The following is a 23,199-nucleotide window of genomic DNA, read 5'->3' as shown; positions in this document are numbered from 1 at the left end:
TCCTATCAGGTCTCACATGTCTTGATCCCCTCTGTTCACGTAAGTGCTTGACATCCATTGGGACCATCTGTTGCTCCTCAGGCGTGCCTGACCATGCGTGTCTGTGACCTTCCTGCCCTCACTTCGGTTGGCTTATTTCACATCAGTTTAGCTACCTGTCACCTCCTTGCTTGTCTGGTGTTCTAGTATTGGGGGTCTCTGTTATCTTAGCACCACTGTATCCCAAGAGAACATCCTTAGTTTATGGGCTGATTCCAGGTTTCTGGCTTCTGACTGGAAGAGTTGTTCCTGGTCCCCTTCCTTTCCCTTTCCTTCCCTCCCCTATCTTTCCCTACCTTTCATCTCCTTGGGATGCTGGTGGGATGCAGGAGCTTGTTGGATACCATAGATGATCCATGGCTGCAGCCCTCTGTGTGAGATGGTGGCAGGACTCCATCAGGTGGACTGATCACTGGAAAGGGAGCATCTTGCCCAAGTTGGAAAGCCCAGTACCCCAGTGAACAGAATTTATTCTTAAACTCTTTCAGGGACTGCACTTGTACTATTTGCTCCCTCTGGCAGCTTTCCTTTTCTTTTCAAGGGCCATTTTGGTGGATACATAGATAAGTATGGCAACTATTGCTAGTGGGAAACCCTCAGCAGGAGATAATTTGTAAAGTACCTTCTAGATGTGATCCCTGAACTAAACAATTCATGACTTATTTTTACAAGCTTATAAATTCAGGGAAGTGTATCAGATGTATAAAATATTTATTTACATACACTGGCTATTTAACATAAACATTTCTTTGGGGCTTATCAGTCATACATATATTCAGCCACTCATTCACAGCCCTGTACATCTCTGACAAGTCAAAAGTCTTCCCAAAGTCAAGGTGAGGGCACTGCACTCCACAATGACTGTTGAAGTAGATAAAGTGGGAAGATGAGAAACCATATTTTATGTCCAAAACAAAGGCCTCTGCGTGCTTTGGGCAGGATTCACAAAGCACCCTGTCTGCCTGCTGTCAGCTGTGCTCCCATGTGCAAGAGTGCCAACCTCCCTGCCCCGCCCCCCCAGTCTTTTTTTTTTTTTTTTTTTTTTTAAAGCACTAAGGTCATTGTGCTGGGTTCCATCATCTATTTTCAAACAGCTTAGCTTACCATATAGAAAAGGACATGTGGTACATTTAGATGAAACTGGACTGTGTGAATGGTCTTAAGACACTGTTCATAATGAAGTCAATTCAGTTTGACACGGTTTCAGTGACATTGTAAGCTCCTCTTTGCCTAAAAGCTTTTCCCAAAAAGTTTTCTTACACAGTTTGCCAAATCCCATTTAAACCTAGCTATGAAATACATTAATGTATGCTAAATTCATTTGGCTGCTGACTCTGGAAAGAAGAAAAAAATCAATTTTTGTATATGTACTCATATGAAAATATACAGTTTAATCAGTCTTTTTAAAAAGACTTCAGTCTTTGCTCAAAAATGGGAAACTATATTCACATAAGTCGATATGATTGAAAATAAAAATAGCTTTGCATCAGAGTTTGTGACTTCATCGTGTCAGCAGCTATTCAGTGCTTTGATGGTTTTAGTTTTGTATTCTACGTTATTCTACTGCACATAGATCAAGCTTCTATTATATCTATAGACCAACCTGTTCTTCTGTCCTTGTTTTAACTGTTCTATGAGGAAAAGCCCACATGAGCTTAGAATGTCCAAGGAAGGGGCAGGTGTTTGGCATTTGGCCAGAAACTAAGCCCCGTTCTCTCCCCTTGGGCAGTAAGAATGGGATAACGACTGCCCCCTACCCTGCTCTAGTGCATGTGATGTTCATGTCCCTCATTGAAACTATCATTCCCACTTGGGATTACCGATAGGATCAGGAGGTATTAAAGCTGCACTTATTTTGGCAAATCCATTTTACCTTATATGTAAAGATCCTAAAAGTTAAATGTAAGTTAGGAGAAAGTATGATTTTGCTTGGTCTAGAAGAAAAATTATCCTAAGAGATGGTTAGAATATTCAACAATAGGTTAAAAATTTTTTTAAAAAGCTTATGTTTAAATTTCTTGACTTCCTGTCCACTAAGTCAAAAACAGATGAACCTTCCCCCACCTCCAGCTCCCTCCAAGGCACACACCAGACTAACATATAAACTTCCCTCTTAAGTCTGAGTTTAGAATGTTCTGACTGACACTTCTCTGCTCTCTTTTTCCCCTACAATTTTTCCCCTACAATTGCCCTACAATTTTGATCAATTTTAAGGAATATTCTCTTTCTACCTTTTCTCTCATTTGGGTCACCCACATGAGTTTAGAATTATTGACAACCCTCCCCCACTACTCCTGCCCCCCCAGTGTTGCCTCTCCATAATTAAATTTTGGATTTGTTTCCCTTCATCTGTAGTTTAGGAGCTAGCCCAGAAAGACAGCCTCCCAACCCCCACCAACTGCAGCCTATGAAGTTAGCCTTTCAATTCATCGATGGGTCATGCTTATCAGATTTAAAAAAATGTATTTAGGGTGGTGGTGGCAAATGCCTTTAATCCCAGCAGAGGCAGGTGGATCTCTGGGCTGGTCTACAAGGCCAATTCCAAGACAGCCAGGGTGATAAAGAAAAACCTTGTCTCGAAAAGCCAAACCAACCAACCAATCAAAAAATGTGTTAATATTTGTAACACAAGTAACAAGAGCTGCTAAAAATGTAGACTTCTATGTCAGAATCTGGACTCGAATCATGTTTCTTCCTCTGGTGATAAACCCAAAGCATCCCCATTTTTCATATGTAAGAGGCAGGCATGTGTGACTTTCCCTGTGGAGATGTGAGCAGATGTCTATTAGCTCCAGATAAGGGGCCTCTGACAGACCAAAGAAACAGTTCCACCCAGGTCTAAGTTAGGAAATGGATGAGTTTCTGGGTTACTTACAACAGCATGGGTGACTCAAAGGCAGCTGCATAACTGGAACCACCTAGAGCTCCTGACCAGCCTGCAGGAAGCTCCATCCAAGAGCCCTCCCTGCTCTCCCAGTTGTTAGTTATATAGCCCAGGAGACATCTCATGCACTCTTTAACTGCCTGAGGTTGCGGAGCCTTGTAAGTTTTCCTTAGCTTCCTGGGTCTAAGGCATCTCCTTCCTTGTAGGAGGGAAGGGAGTGTTTAATTCAGAGGAAGTTGTGCAAAGCAGGTAGTGATAATTATTTCATAAAGTCATTGTGGATTAAAAATGAGTTAATATTTGTAACACAAGTAATTGTTAGCTAATTGCTATTATCATGACTAATATGGTTCTTGCTTTGAATTTTATCATTGTTACTAATTTACATGTTGCTCTAGGAAAGTGTTGATAGAGAAACATTTCTTGACTGTTATCAGCATTTCTTCTTGAAAATAGATACCTTTCTAGGTTTCCCAATGTTGTCTTATTTTATATGAAAGTGTATGAAATATAATAACTAGATAAAAATTAATTTATGCCATTTTCAACACAAGGGAAACCTTTAAAGCTACAGAGTTTTGGGAAGAACCCAGTAAACAAGTGCTCCATTTCTTCCCTCAAAGATGAAAGTAGATAAATAATTACAGCTTCTCAGTTATCAGGTAAGAGAGAATCTAAGATAACCTTCCTGAACTTTCTAACTGCCACTCTCATTGCTGATGAGAAGAAATGACCACATGAGGACCCCTGACTCTGAGTGATATGTCAAGAAGCAGCACCCCCAGGCTGCTCCTCATCAGGGGCTGCAACTTCATAGTAATCACCTTAAAATGGACTTCAGTGGAATTATTTAAATGCACTTATCTCAGTCCATTTAAAATAAAAGTTTGTACAAGGTAGGTGATATTACAGAAAAAAAAAATTCCATGGAAGGACTTTGTAATCCACTCACTGACAACCATTCCTTAACTTTATGCATATTCAGATAAGATGCTAAACTGAATGCAATATAACCTCTACTTTGTGTTAAGATGGAAGATTAACCACCAATCAGAGCTAAATTATATTGTTAGAAAGACATTAACTCTGATAAAATTTCATCCTCTGTATAAATTATCTTGGCTATTTCATAAAAACCCGAAACAGCAACTCAAGAGATCACACTTTGATTGTCTAAAGCAAGCAGAACTGTGCTTACCTATGAACTGCTGACACACATAAAGTTAAAGACATTCTCAGAGGTAATGAGCAGGGCCAGTGTATTACCCATGTCAGTTAGGGTGGATGGAAGGCTGGTCCACTCCTCAGGATGGCTGGCTTGCTTAGAATTGCTCATTTTCAGGGTCCGTATATCTCAAGTGAGGATCTCATTTCACAGTGGCACCTGTCTCAGAAAGCAGTTGCGTGGTACTGACAATATTGTATCAGCATTATAGACACGGTTTAAAAGCATATTGTCATTAATCATTCATGGTGAAAGCTGAAGCCTTAGAGTGTTGATGTGACAATTCAGTAATAATTGTGATAACTTTTGAAAACACATTGTGATGATTTGTTTGTCTCCCTTGACTGGATTTGGAATCGCCTGAGAGACACACCTCTGGGCATGTCTGTAAGGGCATTTCCGAAGAGCGTTAGCTGAAAAGGGAGATGTACTCTGAAAATAGACTGAGGTCTATGACTGAATGTTTAACATAAATAAATAAATAAATAAATAAATAAATAAATAAATAAAGCTAGCTGAAATACCCAACAAAGGGTGGGGGGAGAACCTGTAGAGACCATATCCAGAGGTTAGGCAAGGCCCCTGATTGGGGGATGGGGCCACCCACTCATCTCCAAATTTTTAACCAAGAGTTGCTCTTGTCTAAAGGAAATACAGGGACAAAGTGTAGACCAGAAACTGAAGAAAAAGCCATCCAGAGACTGCCCCACCTGGGGATCCATCCCATATACAGACACCAAACCCAGATACTATTGCGGATACCAAGAAGTGCTTGTTGACAGGAGCCTGATATAGCTGTCTCCTGAGAGGCTCTGCCAGAGCCTGACAAATACAGAGGCAGATGCTCATAGCCAACTATTGGACTGAGCATGGGAACCCAAATGCAGGAGTTAGAGAAAAGACTGAAGGAGCTGAAGGGGTTTGCAACTCCATAGGAAGAACAACAATATCAACCAACCAGACCCCCCAGACCTCCCAGGGACTTAACCACCAACCAAAGAGTACATATGGAGGGACCCATGGCTCCAGCTGCAGAGGATGGCCTTGTCTGGCATCAATGGGAGGAGAGGTCCTTGGTCCTGTGAAGGCTCGATTCCCCATTGTAGAGAAATGCCAGGGCAGTGAGGCAGGAGTGGGTAGGTGCGTGGAGGAGCACTCTTCTAGAAGCAGGGGAGGGGGAATGGGATAGGTGGTTTCCAGAGGGGAAACTGGGAAAGGGGATAACAGTTAAAATATAAATAAATAAAATATCTATTAAAAAAAGAAAAGAGGAAAAGAAAGAAAGAAAAGAAAGAAAGAAAGAAAGAAAGAAAAGGGAAGGAAGGTGGGAGGGAGGGAGGAAGGGGGAGAGAGAGAGAGAGAGAGAGAGAGAGAGAGAGAGAGAGAGAGAGAGAGAGAGAGAGAAGAAAAAAAAAGACACTACCTGTTGAGCATTGGCTTTCTCTGCTTCCGGATCTACCTGGATGTAGCCCTGTGCTCCAGTGGCCTCTGCTACAAGCTGCTGCCTTTATGCTTCTGCACCATGGTGGGCTGTACCACTGTCCCTTCAACCATGAATCCAAGTAAACCCTTCCTCCCTTAGGCTGCTTCTTGTCAGACATTTTACAACAGCCAGCAATAAGAGAAGTGTTACACACACATTCAGTTTGTAGAGCGAAGCTGTGCATTTAACTCTCCAAGTCCACACTGTATATGTAATTAAGGTATCATTATAAATCATCACTGAATTACAGCCCATCAAGAGAACTACTTCAGCCTTCTACAGTAATCTGTAAACTGCAGACAGAGTTTGAAAATGCCTGATTGGAGTTTTCCTTAGCTTCTTTTTATTTTCCAGATTCCTCTTATGAATTTTCAAGTCTTATCTGAGGTGACTATTATCCACCCTTTTGAATGCTTTGTCATGTATAGGTCATAGGTCATGTACATAGGTCATGTATAATGACCTATGGCTGAGGCAGTTACCACCCTGCTAATTTTTCCTCTTTACCTCCTGCCCCCGAGCCCTCCACCTGCTGCACTGGATTGCTGTGGTGTAAGCATTGGAGCATCTTAGCTCAAGGGTTACATATCAATAAATCTCTGTATGAAGGGATGGTGGGTGTGGATATAAAATACAGCTCTGGTTACATTTGTCCTTTCAAGATAAATTGCTTTGATTTAATTTGCCCGTGAGTGAGTAGGGATTGTTTGAGTTTCTGTGAGAGTGTTTGGATTTCCCGAGATAGGCTTGTGCACTGGGGACTCAGGCTTAGCTATACAGCTTTCTGATGCTGTGATGAATTCTCTAGAGTCAGAAGAGATGGGGCTTAGCTCCTTCTCGCTTCTCCCAGACTCCTTGGCCTCAGGTGTCTGAGTTAGGTTTCCTGGGACTCTGGTCTGTCTGCTTCACAGACAGTGATCTTGGAAGAGTACTTTATACCTCCGGAGTCTCCCTTCTCAGCCCCTTTTAGTGCCTGCCCCCTTCTTGGTGTTCCCTTTAAATCCTTGGGAACTTTTGTCTACCAATGCCATGCTGAATAGTTGAAGTTGGTCTTAAGCTAGCTTCTATTCCTATCCCAAGCTATTACATACACACTTGATTTTATTTACCAGATATATTCTTCTTTATTAGTTAATAATTGTTTTTTTAAGAACTTTATATGTGAACACTGTAAATACATTTCTCTTGTCACTCCTCTAGCCCTTCCTGTAACCCCTAAAATATATGATCTCTTCTTTAAATATTACTGTTTTATATCCACAGATACACTCTCATGTATGCACACATCTATATATAACCCACTGAGTCCATTGGGCTTTGCTTATATGCACATGCGTATAAGGCTGACCACTTTGGTGGTCTGGTGGGAACTTGTCCCTGGAGACTGATCCTCCCTCTCAGCAAGAATTGACCACCTATAGCTCTAGGCGTGGGGCCACATAGAATTTTCTTGTTTGTACTGGTGTGTCAACTGGTATTGTCATTACGTTGATCTTGTTCAGGCAAATATGTTGTTGAGAGTCCATGGGTCCAGCTTCCCTACCATGTGTAGAAGACACTATCTCACAGCAGACTTGGTACTGTGGGAAACACAGTCTTTCTACCCACTTCCATGATTTCCCCGGAGCCTTAGGTTGTACTATAGGTGTACCAATTGGGGGTTGACACCTCGAATTCATTCAGTCTCTGTGATGGTCTCCATCTGATGCAAAAAGAAGCTTCTTTAATGAGGGATGATGATGACACTCCTAAGGATAAGTATCTAGAATACAGTTAGAAATCATGTTGGTCTACTAAAATGGCTGTAGTAGGTTTTTTGTTTTTTTTTTTTTTTTTTAGGTCTGTGACCTCTCCAGCTACAGATAGCTGGCCAGGTTTACAGTTCCAGGCCTCAAGTCTAGTTAGATAGCTTTTGGTTACCCTCAAGATAAAAGCACTCCTATCTCACCATTTCCAATTTCCTGGCAGTCCAGTCCTTGTCATTCATAGATTTTACATCTGGGCGGGACTACTGATGGCTTCTGGCCTTGGCAGTCTGCATAGCATCTGGTGTACCCAGTTCCTGGGGAGGCAACTTCCATGTCAGTACCAAACAGTTCTTCAAGTCTCGTGTGCAAAGTATGTGGCATCATCAGTAACAGGGACTTACCTTCATCTTCCATGAGGAAACCAGCTATAGTCCATATTGTTGTCTTGGAAATCTCTTGGACCCCCTGACCAACAATTTGAAGGGAGGTTTCCCATGGCTGGCACCAGGGCTTTGTTACATAATTCTTGAGTGGGAACATTATCACCCTGAGTGGTACACACACACACACACACACACACACACACACACACACTATGTATTGTTAACTAAACAATGGACTCCTATGTATTCCTATGGCTTTTCCAGTCCTCCTAGTGTTCTTTATTGTTCCACTGTGCAGCTGACCACATATTTGTTATCTATTTATCAGTTGAAGGACATCTAGGTTGTTTCCATGTCCTAGCACTTATGAGTGGAGCAGTGATGAACACGGCTGACAAACATCTGTGGAGTAGGATGTTGAGTCTTCTGAGCATATGCCAAGTATGGCAAGGGTTCTCTCTCTCTCTCTCTCTCTCTCTCTCTCTCTCTTTCTCTCTCTCACTTATTTATATCTTTTCATGAACGCTCACGCTGGTTTTCAGAGTGGCTGTACCAGTGTGCAGTGAGTGAGAGCTCTGTTTTCCCTGCATCCTCTCCAGCATTTGCTGTCACTCTCCCCCTCACCCCATCTTAGTAGTTCTGACTGCGGGAAGATGAAATATGAAAGTAGTTTCAGTTTGCATTTTCCTAATTGCTAAGGATGTTGAACATTTTTGTGATATTTCCTAGCCATGTTTATTTCTTCTTTGAAAACTCTGTTGATCCATAGCCCATTTTTAAAATTGGAGTTTTGTGAAGGGTGATAGATATGAGTATAATATCCTTCTTTTACATGTGGACATCTAGTTTTCCAGCATATTTGTTGAAGATAATTGTCTTTTCTCCAGTGTGTATTTTTGGCATCTTTCCTGCCATTTTCTCTGTGATCTGCATGCCTGTTTTGTTTGTTTGTTTATTTATTTTATTTTTGCTAACACCAGGCTGATTTTTCTGCTGTGGCTCTATACAAAGAAGTGAGGAAGACTGCAGCAGGTGGTCTGCTACAGAGATGGAGCTGAGACTGGAGGATTAGATTTGGAAGACAGGAGGGAGGGGTAAAGAGCTACCTGCTTTTCTGGCTATAGTGTCCTATGAAATGTCAAAGAATGCCTGCTGGAGTTGGGGACTGTCATAAAGTGGTGCTTGGTGGGAAGAAACAGAGGGGAGGATCGATGTGATCCACTGGAGGTGGGAGTAGGGGGTGAGGCAAGACTGGAGCAGGCAATCTGCTACAGAGCTGGGGTGTGGAGCAGGGATCTGATTAGGAGGAGGAGAAAGGGGTGAAGATCTGCAGTTAGCCTGCCTGTTTCCCTGCCCTGTGAGACTGGAGTGTTTCCAGGGGATGCTTGCTGGTATTGAAGGCTGGGATAATGGGATGAGTGTGGGGAAGGAAGGTTATTGGAGAAGGTCCAGATCTATTGGAGACATCAGAGAGGAACAGGAGACTGTGTAGTAGCTGCAGAACGGGGGAGAAGATTGGGAGTCAAACTTGGAAAGGAGGAAGAGGACAAAATTTGCAATTAACCTACCTGCTTTTCTGGTCAGAGTGTCTTGTGGGCCTCTAGGGAATTCATGCTGGAGTTAGAATAAAGTAATAAGTTGGGAGGGGAAGATTTGTGTGATCCACTGGAGATGTGTGATGTGTGTGATGTGTGTGATGTGTGTGATGTGTGTGATGTGTGTGATGTGTGTGATGTGTGTGATGTGTGTGATGTGTGTGTGTGTGTGTGTGTGTGTGAAGGGAGGTGGCAGCAGGGGATTGGATTTGAAGGACTGGAGGAAGAAGAGATGAAGCTCTGTAGTTAGCCTGCTTGCTTCCCAGGCTGGAGTCTATTTCTATGGTTTATTACATGTATTGACCTAATGTATTTTAAACCATTTCCACATCTCTGGCATAAAGTTAACTCAATCATGAAGATGATCTTTGTAACATATGCTTGTACTTGGTTTTCTAAACATTTTATTTAATATTTTTGCACCTGTATTCATCAAGAATATTGGTCTGTATTTTTCTTTGTGTGTGCATATCTTTAGCTGGTTTTGGTGCTACAATAACATTTGCTTTGTAGAAGGAAAGCCCCATTTTATGAATGCATATATATACATGCATGTGTGTATGTGTGTGTATATGTGTGTACATGTGTGTATGTGTGTGTAAAGGTATTAACCTTAGATTTTTTTAAAAGTCCAGTAAAATTCTGCTGTGAATTCATCTGGACCTGGTCTTCTGTTAGTCAGGGGTTTTTCTCTTCCAACCCTCTTATCCTTTATGGATCTGTGTACATGGTTGGTCTCTTATTTTAACTTGCTGGTTTGGGCGAATCTAAAAACTACCCCCTTTCTTTTAGATTTTCTAATTTAATAGATTATAGGTCTTTAACTTATTTCCTCATGATGGTCTGCATTTCTTTTGTGTCTGTTGTACCACTTCCCTGTTTATTTCTGACGTCATTAACTTGTGGCCTTTGTTTCTTTTGGTAGCTGGGCCAGGGTCTGTTGATGTTGCTTATCTTAACCAAGAACCAACTCTTATTTTCTTTGTCTCTGTTTCATTGATTTTGCTCTGGTTTTTAATATTTCCTTCCATTGGCTTCACTTTTTTGTTCTTGTTTTTCTAGATTCTTGACTTGTCACATTAAGTCACTTTCTGTGCTCTTCCTGAGTGTTTATGTGGGCGTTTACCACAGTGAATGTCTACCTAAGGCTTTTAGTGTTTCCCAAGGACTTTGCTGTGTTTTCATCTTTGATCAGTTCCAGGAATTTAAGAAGTTATTTCTTGAATTTTTTTCCTTTGAGTCATCCATCATTTAGCAAAGCATTATCTAATCTACATGAGATCATATAATCACTAGAGATATGTTTGCTGTTGATTTTAAGTTTTTATTGCATCAATATTGCATATTGTTGTAAACAGGGATACCCAGAATTATTTCAACTTTTTAATTAATTTATCAAGATTTGTTTCATGTCCCAGGGTATGGTCTGTGGTGGACAATCATTCATGGACTGCTGAGCAGATTGTGCTGATTGGGTTGGGTCTGGGGCCTACAGAGGGTACAGGTGGGCTAGGGTCAGGAAGACTTACCAGGCAGGGCTGGAGCACAGGATATACAGCCCTGCTTGGGCCTAGAGGTTGGATAGGGCATGGGCAGGCTAAAGTCCAAATGACTTAACAGGCTGCCCTGGCTCACAGGGTCCCTACTGTATTCTTACAGTTCTCAACTTTACATTGTTATTTTAGAATTGAGATTTATATTTCCAACCATTTACTGGACATACCTACTAGGATTCCCCCTTTGGCAATGCTGGGGATGGAAATTAAAGCCTCCTTGCACATGCAAAGCTAGTTCCCTATCATGATGCACACCCCTACCCCTCTATGAAGATTCCTTAAAAATTATCTTCATATTTTATTTTGTGTGAATGCATACTATACTTACATGTATGTCTGTCCACCAAGTATGTGTCTTGTGTCATGGAAGCCAGAATGGGGTATCAGATGCCCTAAAGTTATAGATGGTTGTGATCTGCCATTTGGGTGCTAGGAATTGAACCTGGGTCCTCTATGAGAATTCTCACTGTGTCTTAAACTAATATTTTCTTGGACTATGGTAAGTTTGACTTATGACTCTTTGAGTTTACAAAAATGCAGAAGCTATACATTTAGTAGAAATTAAACTTCAACCTTTGAACTTTGATCTCCCAGGGTTACAGTATGCAGTGCTTCTGTCCCCTGTCTTGCTGCGCCGCTGTAATTTTCAGCTCCCAGTCACTCTGGTGCTATGGTGCTTGGCAGCTTACATACATCAAATGCAGTATATTCAACATGTGATGAGCTTATCAGGACTCACCCTGTCACACAGTAGGAGCATCGGTTGTCAAAATCAGAACTTGCCATCTACTTTCCAGACTCTCCTCCTTTCCTTGACTATGTAGTCTTCATGAACAACACAGTCATCCATATAAAGCATTGGGCTTAGAGGCCTCTTCCAACCTTCCCTCTCCTTCCTGTCCCACACCCAGTGGTGAGGAAGTTACCTCTTTAAAGCTTCTAGAGTTTGAGTCCTGTCTGTTGTTCCTGTATGTGGTATCTTCTTCCAGACCTGCTGTATCTCGGACAGGACTGATCCCCCAGGGTGAGTATGCCCCCCCTCCCCCCCAGTAGGGATGGGTGCTACATGAGGACTAGGTTTGGAAGCTCTCTGCTCCCCCTGCAGTGAGTCATCTCCTTTCTTTTTTCTTCCCCCTGTCTTGGTTACTGGTCCCACCGCTGTGCCTCTTGCAGGTTGATGCAGGTGGCTCCCATCACACCCACATTCCAGACTTTTGTTCCTAATCTTCTTATTCTGACCTGTCGCCTCACTCAGAACTGTCATCCTGTGGATCCATGAGTAATAGCTTCCTTATCACCTCCTCCACACACAGCCTGTTACAAATTTCTACCCGTGTCTGTCCAGATAGCCCTACCTCTAGGACATGCCACCTTTGCACTAGTCTTGTGCACCCTACTGTCTGCATTAAAGCTCCTAAGCTGCACTTTACAATCTTCATGGTCAAATTCTTGGTGATGTCAGACAAGATTTTCTAAAACGTTACCTCCTCCTCTTGCCAGCCACATAACCTACTGTTCCCCAGGACTGCAACCTCGAAGCAGCTGTGTGAGAGGCCTATGGCTTCTAAGATAAAGCACCCAGACTCCCAGCCTTTGGATACTCTGGCTTGCTGTCCAGAGTACTACTGTCTTCTTACCAATGGCTAGTTCTTCTTGTCTTTCCATTTACGTACGGCTCCTGTCTGCCACATACCAAGTCTGACTGTCTCTCCTTAGCTTATATTGACACACTGTCTGAACAGTCAGGTAGCACTTGACACATGCATTACCCCGAGCTATGGATTTTTCCCATATAACTCCCCTGGAGGCAGTAAGTACCTCGAGTCCAGGCCTCATCCACCTTTCTGGAGCTGGCTCAGCATGTTAGCATAACTACCAAGTGAACGTATGAACATCTGGCTTCTGGCTGTGAGGGAAAAAGTACTCCACTGCTGTGTGTGAAATGTTTTCAGTATTGGCATTTAGCAGATTGGAATTTCCAAGGTTATCTGGTAGGAGTTGGACCACCAGAATTATGAATAGAAATTATGAATAAGAATTATGAATTTTAGGTCACTTACTAGGTAATTTCAGTTACTGGGGTTGAAAGAGAGGAACAATTCAATGATTCTAATAAATTGAAACTGATTTTTTTATCTAGTTTTTTAAGGCTAGAAATAAAAAAGTAAAGCTTTGCCTATCTGCTAGTTTAGGCAAACCTAAATAAATTACTCAGAAGTAATTTATTATCCAGAGTCTATATGACATAGACTTCAAAAATTGTATAAAAATGATATAGTTTATAAAGTAAAACACCACAAATTGTATATGTTAGAAATACATGCTTTAATTTTATATTCTTAAAACTTCTGACTTTGAGGAAAATGTAAAACATCTATATAGAAAAAGAACAATATAAATGTAGACATCAGAGTGAAATTACCTGTGTTTTAGAGAAATCAGTGATAATGATCTTGCCTTCTATCTACACTCAGGATATTTTTCTACATTTATTTAAAGTTAAGACAAAGTACATGTGGTTAAAATCAATTCTATGCAAATATTTGATAGTCCAATTTGTATGTAATTTCATAGCAGATGATAGTTAATATTATCTGCTATGGGAGTCAGGGAGCAGAAGGAAACCAGGTCTTTCAAGCTAGAGATATGAAAACTTAGCCTATGTAAATTTCTCAAGTTATTTTCATGTAGCTTTATCCATTGCTGGAGGAAAATGGGGCTTGTGATGCTCATGTCTTTGTGGAGAGTTTGGGAGTGAGTTATGAGACACGATGACACATACTGGGAAGATTCGTGACTGAGATCAGTCAGTTATACTCTGACCAAGTTAGACAGCCTCAGAACATTTGCTGCGTTGGGTGACTCTGTGTGTGTGTGTGTGTGTGTATGTGTGTTGGTGTATGTTTGTGTACCATACATATAAGACACGAGGAATAGTGTTGCTACTTCAAGTATTTGAGGAGAGCTGGCTGATCTCTATACAGAAGTGTTATTCTACATATCATATCTTCTTTCCTGCCTCCATGTTTTCTAGCCCTCACGGGGACTGCTTCTTTTTGGTCAACCTCCCTGGGTGTGCTTTCATTTTCAATAGTTTAGTGTGATGTCAACAGTCTCTGTCTATGAAGAGTCAGTTGGAAATTCAGCATATCTCACACATTCATGTACTTACACTAACATTCAGCTGATGGAAATTGCTTTTATATCATCTTGTAAATTTTTGTTTAAATTCTGTCTCTGCTGACTGATGTGATGCATGGACTATTTACTTATAAATGGGTCTTCCCTTAGAGTATTGCTTTATGTATTCAAAACCAGAAACTGTTCTTTCCCCACATTGTCCCAGTAATATGCTGGGATTAATAAGATACATTTAAAATTTAACATTTTGTTAAAATTTAACACTTTCTCAGGCAATTGTAGTAGTATATTGGAAGAAAGTATTCTCAGTCATCAGAATTTTTCTCACATAGAAAGCTGCTAGTTAATAAGTACCTATAGGTTTCATGAAATATTTAGGACCAGATATTATTTTACTTCTAATTCATCCTGATAATTTAATTTGTTTAAAGCACTAAATGTACTAAAGTGGGACGTGTAATGCTATTTTAGAATAATTTTAAATAATTCTGTTGTTGGGCCAAGGAGATGGCTTATGGGTAAGAGTGCTTACTGTGTTTACTGGGTTCAAATCCTCAGTGCACACATTAAAAGTTGCATATAGCTATGTATACCTGTAATCTCAGCATTGTGTGAAGATCTTTGAGAGGTCCTGTATCAAAGGAGAAGTGATAGAGTTGGTCTTTCTCTGACCTCTGTACATGCATGTGTGTGTTCATCAGTCACATGACTGAGTCACAGCTAATCAATCACTAAATCATTTTTTTAAATCTGAGGATTAAAATGAGCTGAAATCCAAGGGCCTTGAATTGGGGAAGCGCTTGTCTCAGCTGTGGTCACTGGAAGCCTGGGACTCACCAGTGTTCCTTACCCATTGCATCAGGAGAAGCAGATTCATGTTTCCCACGAGCACAGCCCTGCGACGGCTTCTCTACCTCAGAAGCTCTGTTTTTATGTTGTAGGCAAGAAAGCTCATAAGAGATAAGTGAAAAATAATCCGGAAGCATTTTATTTTTCCTGTAGTGTTTGGTATTGCTTTACAGTGTAATATGCACTAAAATGTCCATTCATAATACAAAGAGAGAAGATGAGAGGTGGACTGGGGTGTAGTGTGCATCCAAGCATTGAATTCGATCCTCGGAGTAGTAATTGAATGAGAGCAGTATTGTGTATCGAGTTTATCCTTGCTCCTCAGTCTCTCAGCAAACGGCTTTTATTACAAAGGTTTCAGGCAGAGAGGGCATTAAAATATTGAATATCTTTTCTTCTGGCAATGGTGATGACATTTGCATGCTGTAGGGGAGGGGGAAAGGCAGGTAATAACACTGTTGGAAAAAAACAAAGGACCAGAGGCTCAAGGAAGGGTTTTCTGCCCACGGTGTCCTTGGTAGAGGATGGAGACAGTGGTGGTGGGCTGGTTATGGGAGGTCTGAGTTTCCTGCACTTGTCTTTGCAAAGCATGTTTCTGCTGGAATTAGAAGAGAGTGGTTTTCTCTGGAGCTTTATTTCTGGACTTAGGATGCATTAGCTACCTCTGGCTGCTATAACAAATGACCCCATACTTGGCCCAAAATAACACCAAGGGTTCCGGAAGCCAACCTTCCAACACAGAGCTCACTGGGCTCAAAATCAAGGGAAGAATTGTGTCGTGGGTTGTTCTGGTTCCCCGAGGCTGTGTGTCCTTGCTTAGGGCTCCCTTTTGCTTTCAAAGCCAGCGAGAGCACCTGGATTCTCTCTCACTTTTTGGTCCATTCTCTGCCTCCCCTTTCACCTTCAGGCACTATTATAACTGCTTTGGATCCACATCAGACTCAGCCTGTGAGGCCTCACTTCTATGCTCTACACAGTGTAAGGTGGGCACAGTTTCCCCAGTATTCTGATGTGGGCATCTGGAAAGGTGCAGGGAGACTACTATTTAGGTTTTGACATAATAATTTATCCATCCCAGTCTAGGCTGCATTTCCATCTTCTTGTTCCTTGAGTCCTTTTGTCTTTCTACCCCATCTCTATTCAAATGCTATACCGCCGAGTGTGGCCAGCCTGGGGGAAAGGCCTATTAGAACAGGGAATGAATGAATGTGTTTTTAAGTGGTTGGCTCCTCACATGTACAAATATAACTCAGTATCCAATCATTCTTTCAACAATCTTTTTTTGATGTCTGTGCTGGCTTCTATTCACTGCTGGAGGCAGAAGTGAGCAAGGTGGACACACCCCTGCGCTCCTCTTTGGGAGTTAGTAAAGAACAGGAAGTCAGCAAACAAATGAGCACCAGGCAGAGAATGAGAAAACTCTGTGTCCTGGCTGCTGGCATCGCAATGAAGGATGCTTCTTTGAGAACGGAATGGCAAGGAATACTCATCATGTGAAAAGGGACAGAGGGTATGGGAAGTACAAAGTCACTTGACAGTAGTAGAGTTTCTGTTGGGAACAGAATGCAGGCCGCTGTGTGCGGATGTACAGGGAAAGGAAGCTGTATGATGTGCTCATATGCATCACAACTGCCCAATCCCAATTCTTTACATCACAGTGAGGAACTTATCTTCTAAGATGTGATGAAATGATGTTGGAGGGTTTCTAGGCTTGGGATGAATTAAATAGATTGTGTGTGTGTGTGTGTGTGTGTGTGTGTGTGTGTGTGTGTGTGTATGTGTGTAGGCCAGAGAGTAACCTCTGGTGTCTTTCTTCACTATTTCACAAGAATTTCCCACCTTGTTTATTGAGACAGGGTCTCTCACTGAACCTGGAGCTCACTGGTTTGGCTAACTAGCTGGGTAGTGAGCTCTGGGGATCCTCTTGGATCTGCCACACCTGGCTGCTGCTGCCCCTGCCTCCCCTTTCCTCTCCCTTTCCCCCTCCTGCTTATCTGTTTAACATGGGTGCTGGAGTGTGATCTCAAATCCTTGTGCTTGGTGAATACTGAGCCATGTCTCCAGCCCAAATTAAATAATTTTAATTTTAGACTTTTAATTAAAACATTATTATGGAGAATTTGTAAAAAAAAAAAAAACCTAAAAAAAACAAAACAACAACAACAACAACAACAACAACAACAAAACTCATGCCAAGAGATTAGCAAAACTCAAAGTCTACACAGGTCAATGAACTTCTGTATAGATAGAATAGCCATTCTGAAGCCACGAGACTTAGATTTATATGATACACTTTCATTATCAATTACATTGTTATGTACTTATCCACCTCTACCCCCCCACCCCCATACACGAGACAAATCCCCAGCAGAGTTAAAACTAGAAGAACATTCAGTTTTATTTCCTTTTCATGACATGTGTCTTTTTGTGTGTGTGTGAAAATCTTTATTGGATATTTTATTTACATTTCAGATGCCATCCCCTTTCCCCATTTCCCCTCCCTAGAAAACCCCTATCCCACCCCCCACTTCTCCTTTTTGCTTTTATTCTATTTTTTAAAATGTTAATCAAAGGCTTTATAAGTTTGGTAATGCTCAATATCAATCAAAAGTGTAACCCAATACCCAACCTAGATATATCAACTATCTCTGACTGGTGGGGACACGCAAACATCCACCTCCATGCCCCCCCCCTTGTTACCTAGCTCCTTCTCACCTTACTCCTTATCGTCCTCTCCTTACTCCTCCCACCTTAGCTCCTCCTACTTATCACCCTTCCTGTTAAAAAAAAAAAACCTTTTATCTTAGAATACAATTAGAGCATAACTATACCAATTTGTGTCAGTAAGATACAAGATAGACCTAATACCCAGTCCATCATTTTGTTGACTAAACAGAACCTCTGTCACATGACATGTGTCTTTACCTGCATTCCATTTGTGACTTCTAATGTTGCCTCCCTCCTTGACCTCTAGTCGTCATGATTCTGACTGAGAACTTCAAAGTGGGCTTCTCATGCCTGGTCAGCCCAGAAGGGAAGAGTTCATTTAAACCATGAGGAGAATAACACAATAGAAATGGTTTTAAGGGAGGAACAGGGAGGGGGAGCTTTGATTAGAGAAATAAATCTCTAATCAAATACAGGAGAAAAGTGAGGAGGTTAAATAGCAATAAGGATATCTTAAAAAGTCATAATGTGTCATATTATTGTTTATTTACCTAAAATTTTTACAGAACACATATAAATCTGTATGTGTGTGTGTGTGTGTGTATGTGTGTGTATGTGTGTGTGCATAGTTACTTTTACTTTTGAAGACTACATGGACTCCTGATCCTTCCCACAGGTATATGCACATTGAAATTCTATTATAGATAATAACATTTGTAGGCCAGAGTTTGGTGTTTACATAATACTTGGTACTGTCAGTTTAGCTTGACAAACATTTTCTCAAAACCTGTTTGAAGGCAGCTCTTATGGCAATAGGACTTGCAAAGACAAAAGTGGTGGCCTACACCTGAAGGATTTGTAGAACATCAGGGACCAAACAGAGCAAGGAATAGAAATTGATAAAGGAAACAATGATTAATGAATAAATAAAGACTGCAACGATGAGTTCCTGGGAGGGAAGGACTGGTTCTGTTCGGCTTTGTGGTCAGGAGTGGCACTGGGGGTGATCTTTATAGAGTATTAACACTGAATGTGATTTGAACTGAGGGTTAGATGTCACCAGGACTCCTGTATGGACAAGACATGAAGTGGACATGGTGATGTAGACTATGAAACAATCCAGGGCACACGTTACTGAAGAACATCATCTAGGACAGGAGATGAAGCTGTGGCAGATGTAGGGGAGGCTCTGTCAATGAAGTGAGAAGTAGGAGAGATACATAATACGAGGGCCAAGATACAGAATGGTCCTGAGGGCGTGATTACTCAGATGGTAAGAGATGGGGTGTAAAGGGAGATTGGAAGGTGAGATTTCATTAAAGCAAGAGGCAGGAGGGGCATCCAATGAGATACTGCGGAGGGAGATGATACAGTTGTGTCCTGTGCTCAGATAGAACACTGTGGAAAGGAACTAAACACCCACAAAGTGTCTGGAGCAGCAGCACATGAGGAGGGGGCATCAAGCAGGAAGGAGATTGACGTGTGAGAAGGAGACTAAGCCTGGAGCTTGTTTTTCACCTTACTTTCAATAAATGTTCACTGTGAACTCACTGTGTACAGTGCTCTAGGCTTACTCATGGAAAACAAGAATTCAGAAGAGAGATATTTGCTTCTGCTGTGTACATAGAGAGGGAGGCAGCAATTGCCTCTGGGATCTCCTCCACCGGTAGCTAAGCCTCCAGGATCTGTTTCCTGATTCCAGAGAGGCATTTTTTTTTACTAATCTCAATGCAGTTACACATCAATCAACTTCTTACAATGTGTCCTATCTGTTCAAAGATCTGATCTGTATTATTTAGTAGTGTTTATTATTATGGCACAGTCTCACCATATTTTAATGTTTTCAAGTAACACCTAATGTCTTGATAAATGTTCATGATATAATTTTGATGTACATAGTGACTTATAAATTTCAAGTTTTACTGTGTGTAAGAGAGAGAAAAAAAGAGAGAGAGGGAGTGAGAGGGGAGAGAGAAAGAGAGGGAGAAGAGAGAGAGAGACAGAGAGAGGGGGGAGAGAGAGAGAATGGAAGAGGAAGAAAATGAGGAGGAGTAAGAGGAGGGGAGGGTGTTGGAAAATGGTGGTGATAGCTGTCTCTAGACCATAAGGTATTGGATGGGGGTTTATTTTCTTTGACTTTTAACTTCCCCAAACTGCATACATGTTATATCAAAATGAATAGCAACACTACTTTTAAAAATACGTGTTCCCTAAGAATGTCTAGCACCACCACCTTAGTAACATTTATAATGAGAATGAATTAGCATCCCAGTGGGCTCTCTCCTTGCCTTCTGGTTTTGGTTTCTGTTGACTTTGGTAGACCTTTTACTCTACTCCAGCCCTCTTCCCTGATGCCAGAGGAAATCAGCATCTCCACTCACTGACAAATGAGCCCTAGCCCCATCCAAGCAAGCACCTTTATGGTATCTCTCGTCTCATGGTGGATCTTGCTGACTTGTATTTCTGCTGTCTGTTTTTAAGATCGATCCTTGCCATCCAAGGATCATTTCAATTTAATCTTATTATTGCCATTGAGATATTATCTCATATGTCCCAGGCCAGCCTTAAATTCGCTGTATAGCCAAAGATGACCTTGAACTTCTCATCTGTTTGCTTCTGAGTGCTGGGATTATAGGTGTTCATCATGTTGAGCAGTTCATGCATTGTTGGGGATGGAGCTCATACTTTTATATACGATAAGCACTCGGCTAACTGAGCTGGAGCCCATGCCTGTATACACAATAGGCACTCTGCTAACCGACCTCCATCCCCAGCCTCACTTGGTTTTCCTGAATGTGTAACTGCAGAGGGAGATGATATAGTTGTGTCCTGTGCCCAAAGAGGACAATGTGGAAAGGAACTAAACACCCACAAAGTGTCTGGAGCAGCAGCACATGAGGAGGGGACATCAAGCAGGAAGGGGATTGACCTCTGTCTGGTGGGATACTTTTTCTAAAATATATCTGTCAACAATTCATAGCTCTGCTCAATAGAGTTAAACATTGCCATTGTCTGTGAGTTCTGGGAGCAAATTCTGCTGTTACTGAAAAATTCTAGAGTATTCCCTATAGTGTCTCTTTATAAGTAAGCTCAGTATTTGGAGAAAGTTGTAGCTACAGTCTGTTGCATCTGCCACCTCACTGTTCTGTAGTTCTGCAATCTAACACAGGAATGTCTCATGCCGGAGTTTCCATCCCATCCCACACCCTTCCTCTTCCTCCCCTGCGACTTTCTCTGGCTGTTACTTTTGCTTTCCCTACACACTGCTGCCCTCTTACCTATGAGACCCCTGACCTCTGAACAACTTGGAGGGGTTCAGTGTCTCTCTGCCTTGTTGGGCTGTAAGCAGCCACAGGAGCAGATTTCATCAGTGTGAGCGCTCTACCACTGACCTACACCCCAGCCTAGGAACCACGTCTCATTCATGCCGTACACTCTAGTGTTGGTGTTTTAAGTATGATTATTCCCCAATAAATGTAAACATACATTTTGCACGTAGTTAAGGTTGACCTGGGAACTTTAGCAATGTGTGGTGTCATGTGGCATGTATTAAGTAATTTTTTCTAACAACCATGCCTTTGTTACAGAAGTCAAAAGACAGGAACAGTTTCTAGGCTGCAGGGATAACCAAACACTGGAGTAGAGTACCAGTAAAGGAGGTAACATTTCCATCCCTGGAGAGCCTTAAAAATTAGACAAAGAAGACATCTGTAAGGGTGGCTGAAGCACTAAATCTGTCTGGAAGCAAGTAGACAGACAGAATGACAGATGGCTCTAGGATTTGATTACTGGGGCTGGAGAAGGGAAGGCCCCCCGAGGGGAGACATTAAAAGTTCTTCAACAGAGATTGCTGCTTTGCAAAGGGAAGCAAGTTGCAGGAGCTTAGTCAAAATCCCGAGGGGCTTAGGTCTCTTCTGTTGTCAGAGCTTAAAGCCACAGGTTGTGAAAATCCTGTAGAAATCTGCAAAGCTAAAGCATTGCTGATTTTCGAGGCATGCAAAAGTCCACTGTGTGTATGAGCCTGTTGCAATAAAAACATGCTTCCCTACTTCGAATAGAGAGAATCGTTTGCCTACATTATATTGAATGCATAGCATTCTCCAGGGAAATGGAAACTCTTAAATGTATTGAAAAACAGCGAATGTTGTCACTGATTGCTGGCTAAGAGGAGATTGGGGTCCAGCCAGGAGGCTTTTCCATCTCTGACTACTGGTGCCACCAGTCAGCAGCACTGTGTGAGCAGGCAGGCATTCCGGCAGAGCTTTCCCAAGGCAAAGACAGCCTTACTCTGGCCACCGGACCTCTTCTCAATTAAAGCATAATGACTGCAGCCCAGGACCTTGAAATCCTAGTAAGAGGAACTGAAATGTACGAATCCCCGTCTTCAGGCATTTTACTGTAATGTCAGCCTTCAGCCACACGATGTCACGATTGGATTTTGATTTTTTTCACATGTGTTTGTCTCCACAGATGAAGGCATTTTCAAAGCTGGAGCAGAGAGATCTGAAACAAGGGGGGCGGCAGAAGTTCAAGAAGATGAGGACACCCAGGTTGAGGTTCCAGTGGACCAGGTAGTCTTCATGCCTCTAAACATTCGCAGAACCCAGCAGTCATGGCCGCGTCCCCCGACCCCCATACACTCAGATGCCAAGGGGTCAAATGACTTTCTCGGGGTATAACGCAGTACCCCTAGTTCTTCTTGGCACTCCTCCAGAACATATCCACCCACCTCTCTTTAATGTGGAAATGGTATGTTCTTAATAAGCAGCACAAGACAGAAGGAGCTGGATGTGAGCAACACGCTCACACACAAAGTCTGATTTTAAAAAAAAGAAGCATTGGCTGGGAATTTTAATCTAGGAAAAAGTAATTTTCTAAAAAAACCTGTGTTTTTAAAATGGTATAATATTCTCTCCTTCAGGGTCTTCAATATTTTTGTGGTTAGATTTCTCTCTTTTTTCTTTTTTGTAAAGGAGTTACTCACATAAATACAACTCAAATATTTTCTATGTGTATGGTAATTTCCTTTCCTAGGCCCAGGGAACAATGTACTTATTTGTGTTACAAGAAGGTGTGCTAACAGAAGAAATTAAGACATATTAATTCTGGCTAAATTAAAGAAGTAAGCAAGTTATACATATGTTTATGTGTGTGCATATGTGCAAGTTTTTCTCTCTCTCTTCGAGAGAGAGAGAGAGAGAGAGAGAGAGAGAGAGAGAGAGAGAGAGAGAGTGTAGGTCAGAGGTAGACATTGAGTGTCTTTCTCAGTTGTTCTCTGTCTTATTTTTGAGACAGGGTTTCTTTTTTTTTTTTGTTTTTTTTATTAGATATTTTATTTACACTTCAGATGCCATCCCCTTTCCCCATCCCCCCCCCTTAGAAAACCCCTATCCCATGCCCCCTTTTCCTTTTTGCATTTATACATTTTTTAAAAATAATGTTAATCATAAGCGTTATAAGTTTGGAATTGTTCAATCAGAGGTGTAACCCACTGACCAACCTAGATATAACAACTATCTTTGACTGGTGGAGATACATGAATATCTGCCTCCCTGTCTCCCCCCTCTTTCTCTCTTTCATCACCTAGCTTCTCCTCTGAGACAGTGTTTCTTAATAAACCTGGAGTTCA

At 41.7% G+C, this 23,199-nt stretch overlaps 1 protein-coding gene across 2 annotated transcripts in view; it reads left to right on the top strand.

Annotated features, from left to right (window-relative positions):
• Dcdc2 (doublecortin domain containing 2) overlaps positions 1–23,199 on the top strand; it is a 152,347-nt gene that overhangs the window by 104,097 nt on the left and 25,051 nt on the right. For both annotated transcript variants that reach the window (XM_034509772.2, XM_076939225.1), the window contains one exon: positions 22,041–22,141. In XM_034509772.2, the coding sequence (XP_034365663.1) occupies positions 22,041–22,141 (101 nt within the window). The remainder of the gene's footprint in view (positions 1–22,040; positions 22,142–23,199) is intronic.

Source organism: Arvicanthis niloticus, chromosome 8 (genome assembly GCF_011762505.2).
Source record: "Arvicanthis niloticus isolate mArvNil1 chromosome 8, mArvNil1.pat.X, whole genome shotgun sequence".
NCBI lineage: Eukaryota > Metazoa > Chordata > Mammalia > Rodentia > Muridae > Arvicanthis > Arvicanthis niloticus.
The sequence above is the reverse complement of the archived record's forward strand: the minus strand, read 5'-3'. Positions and strand labels throughout refer to the sequence as shown.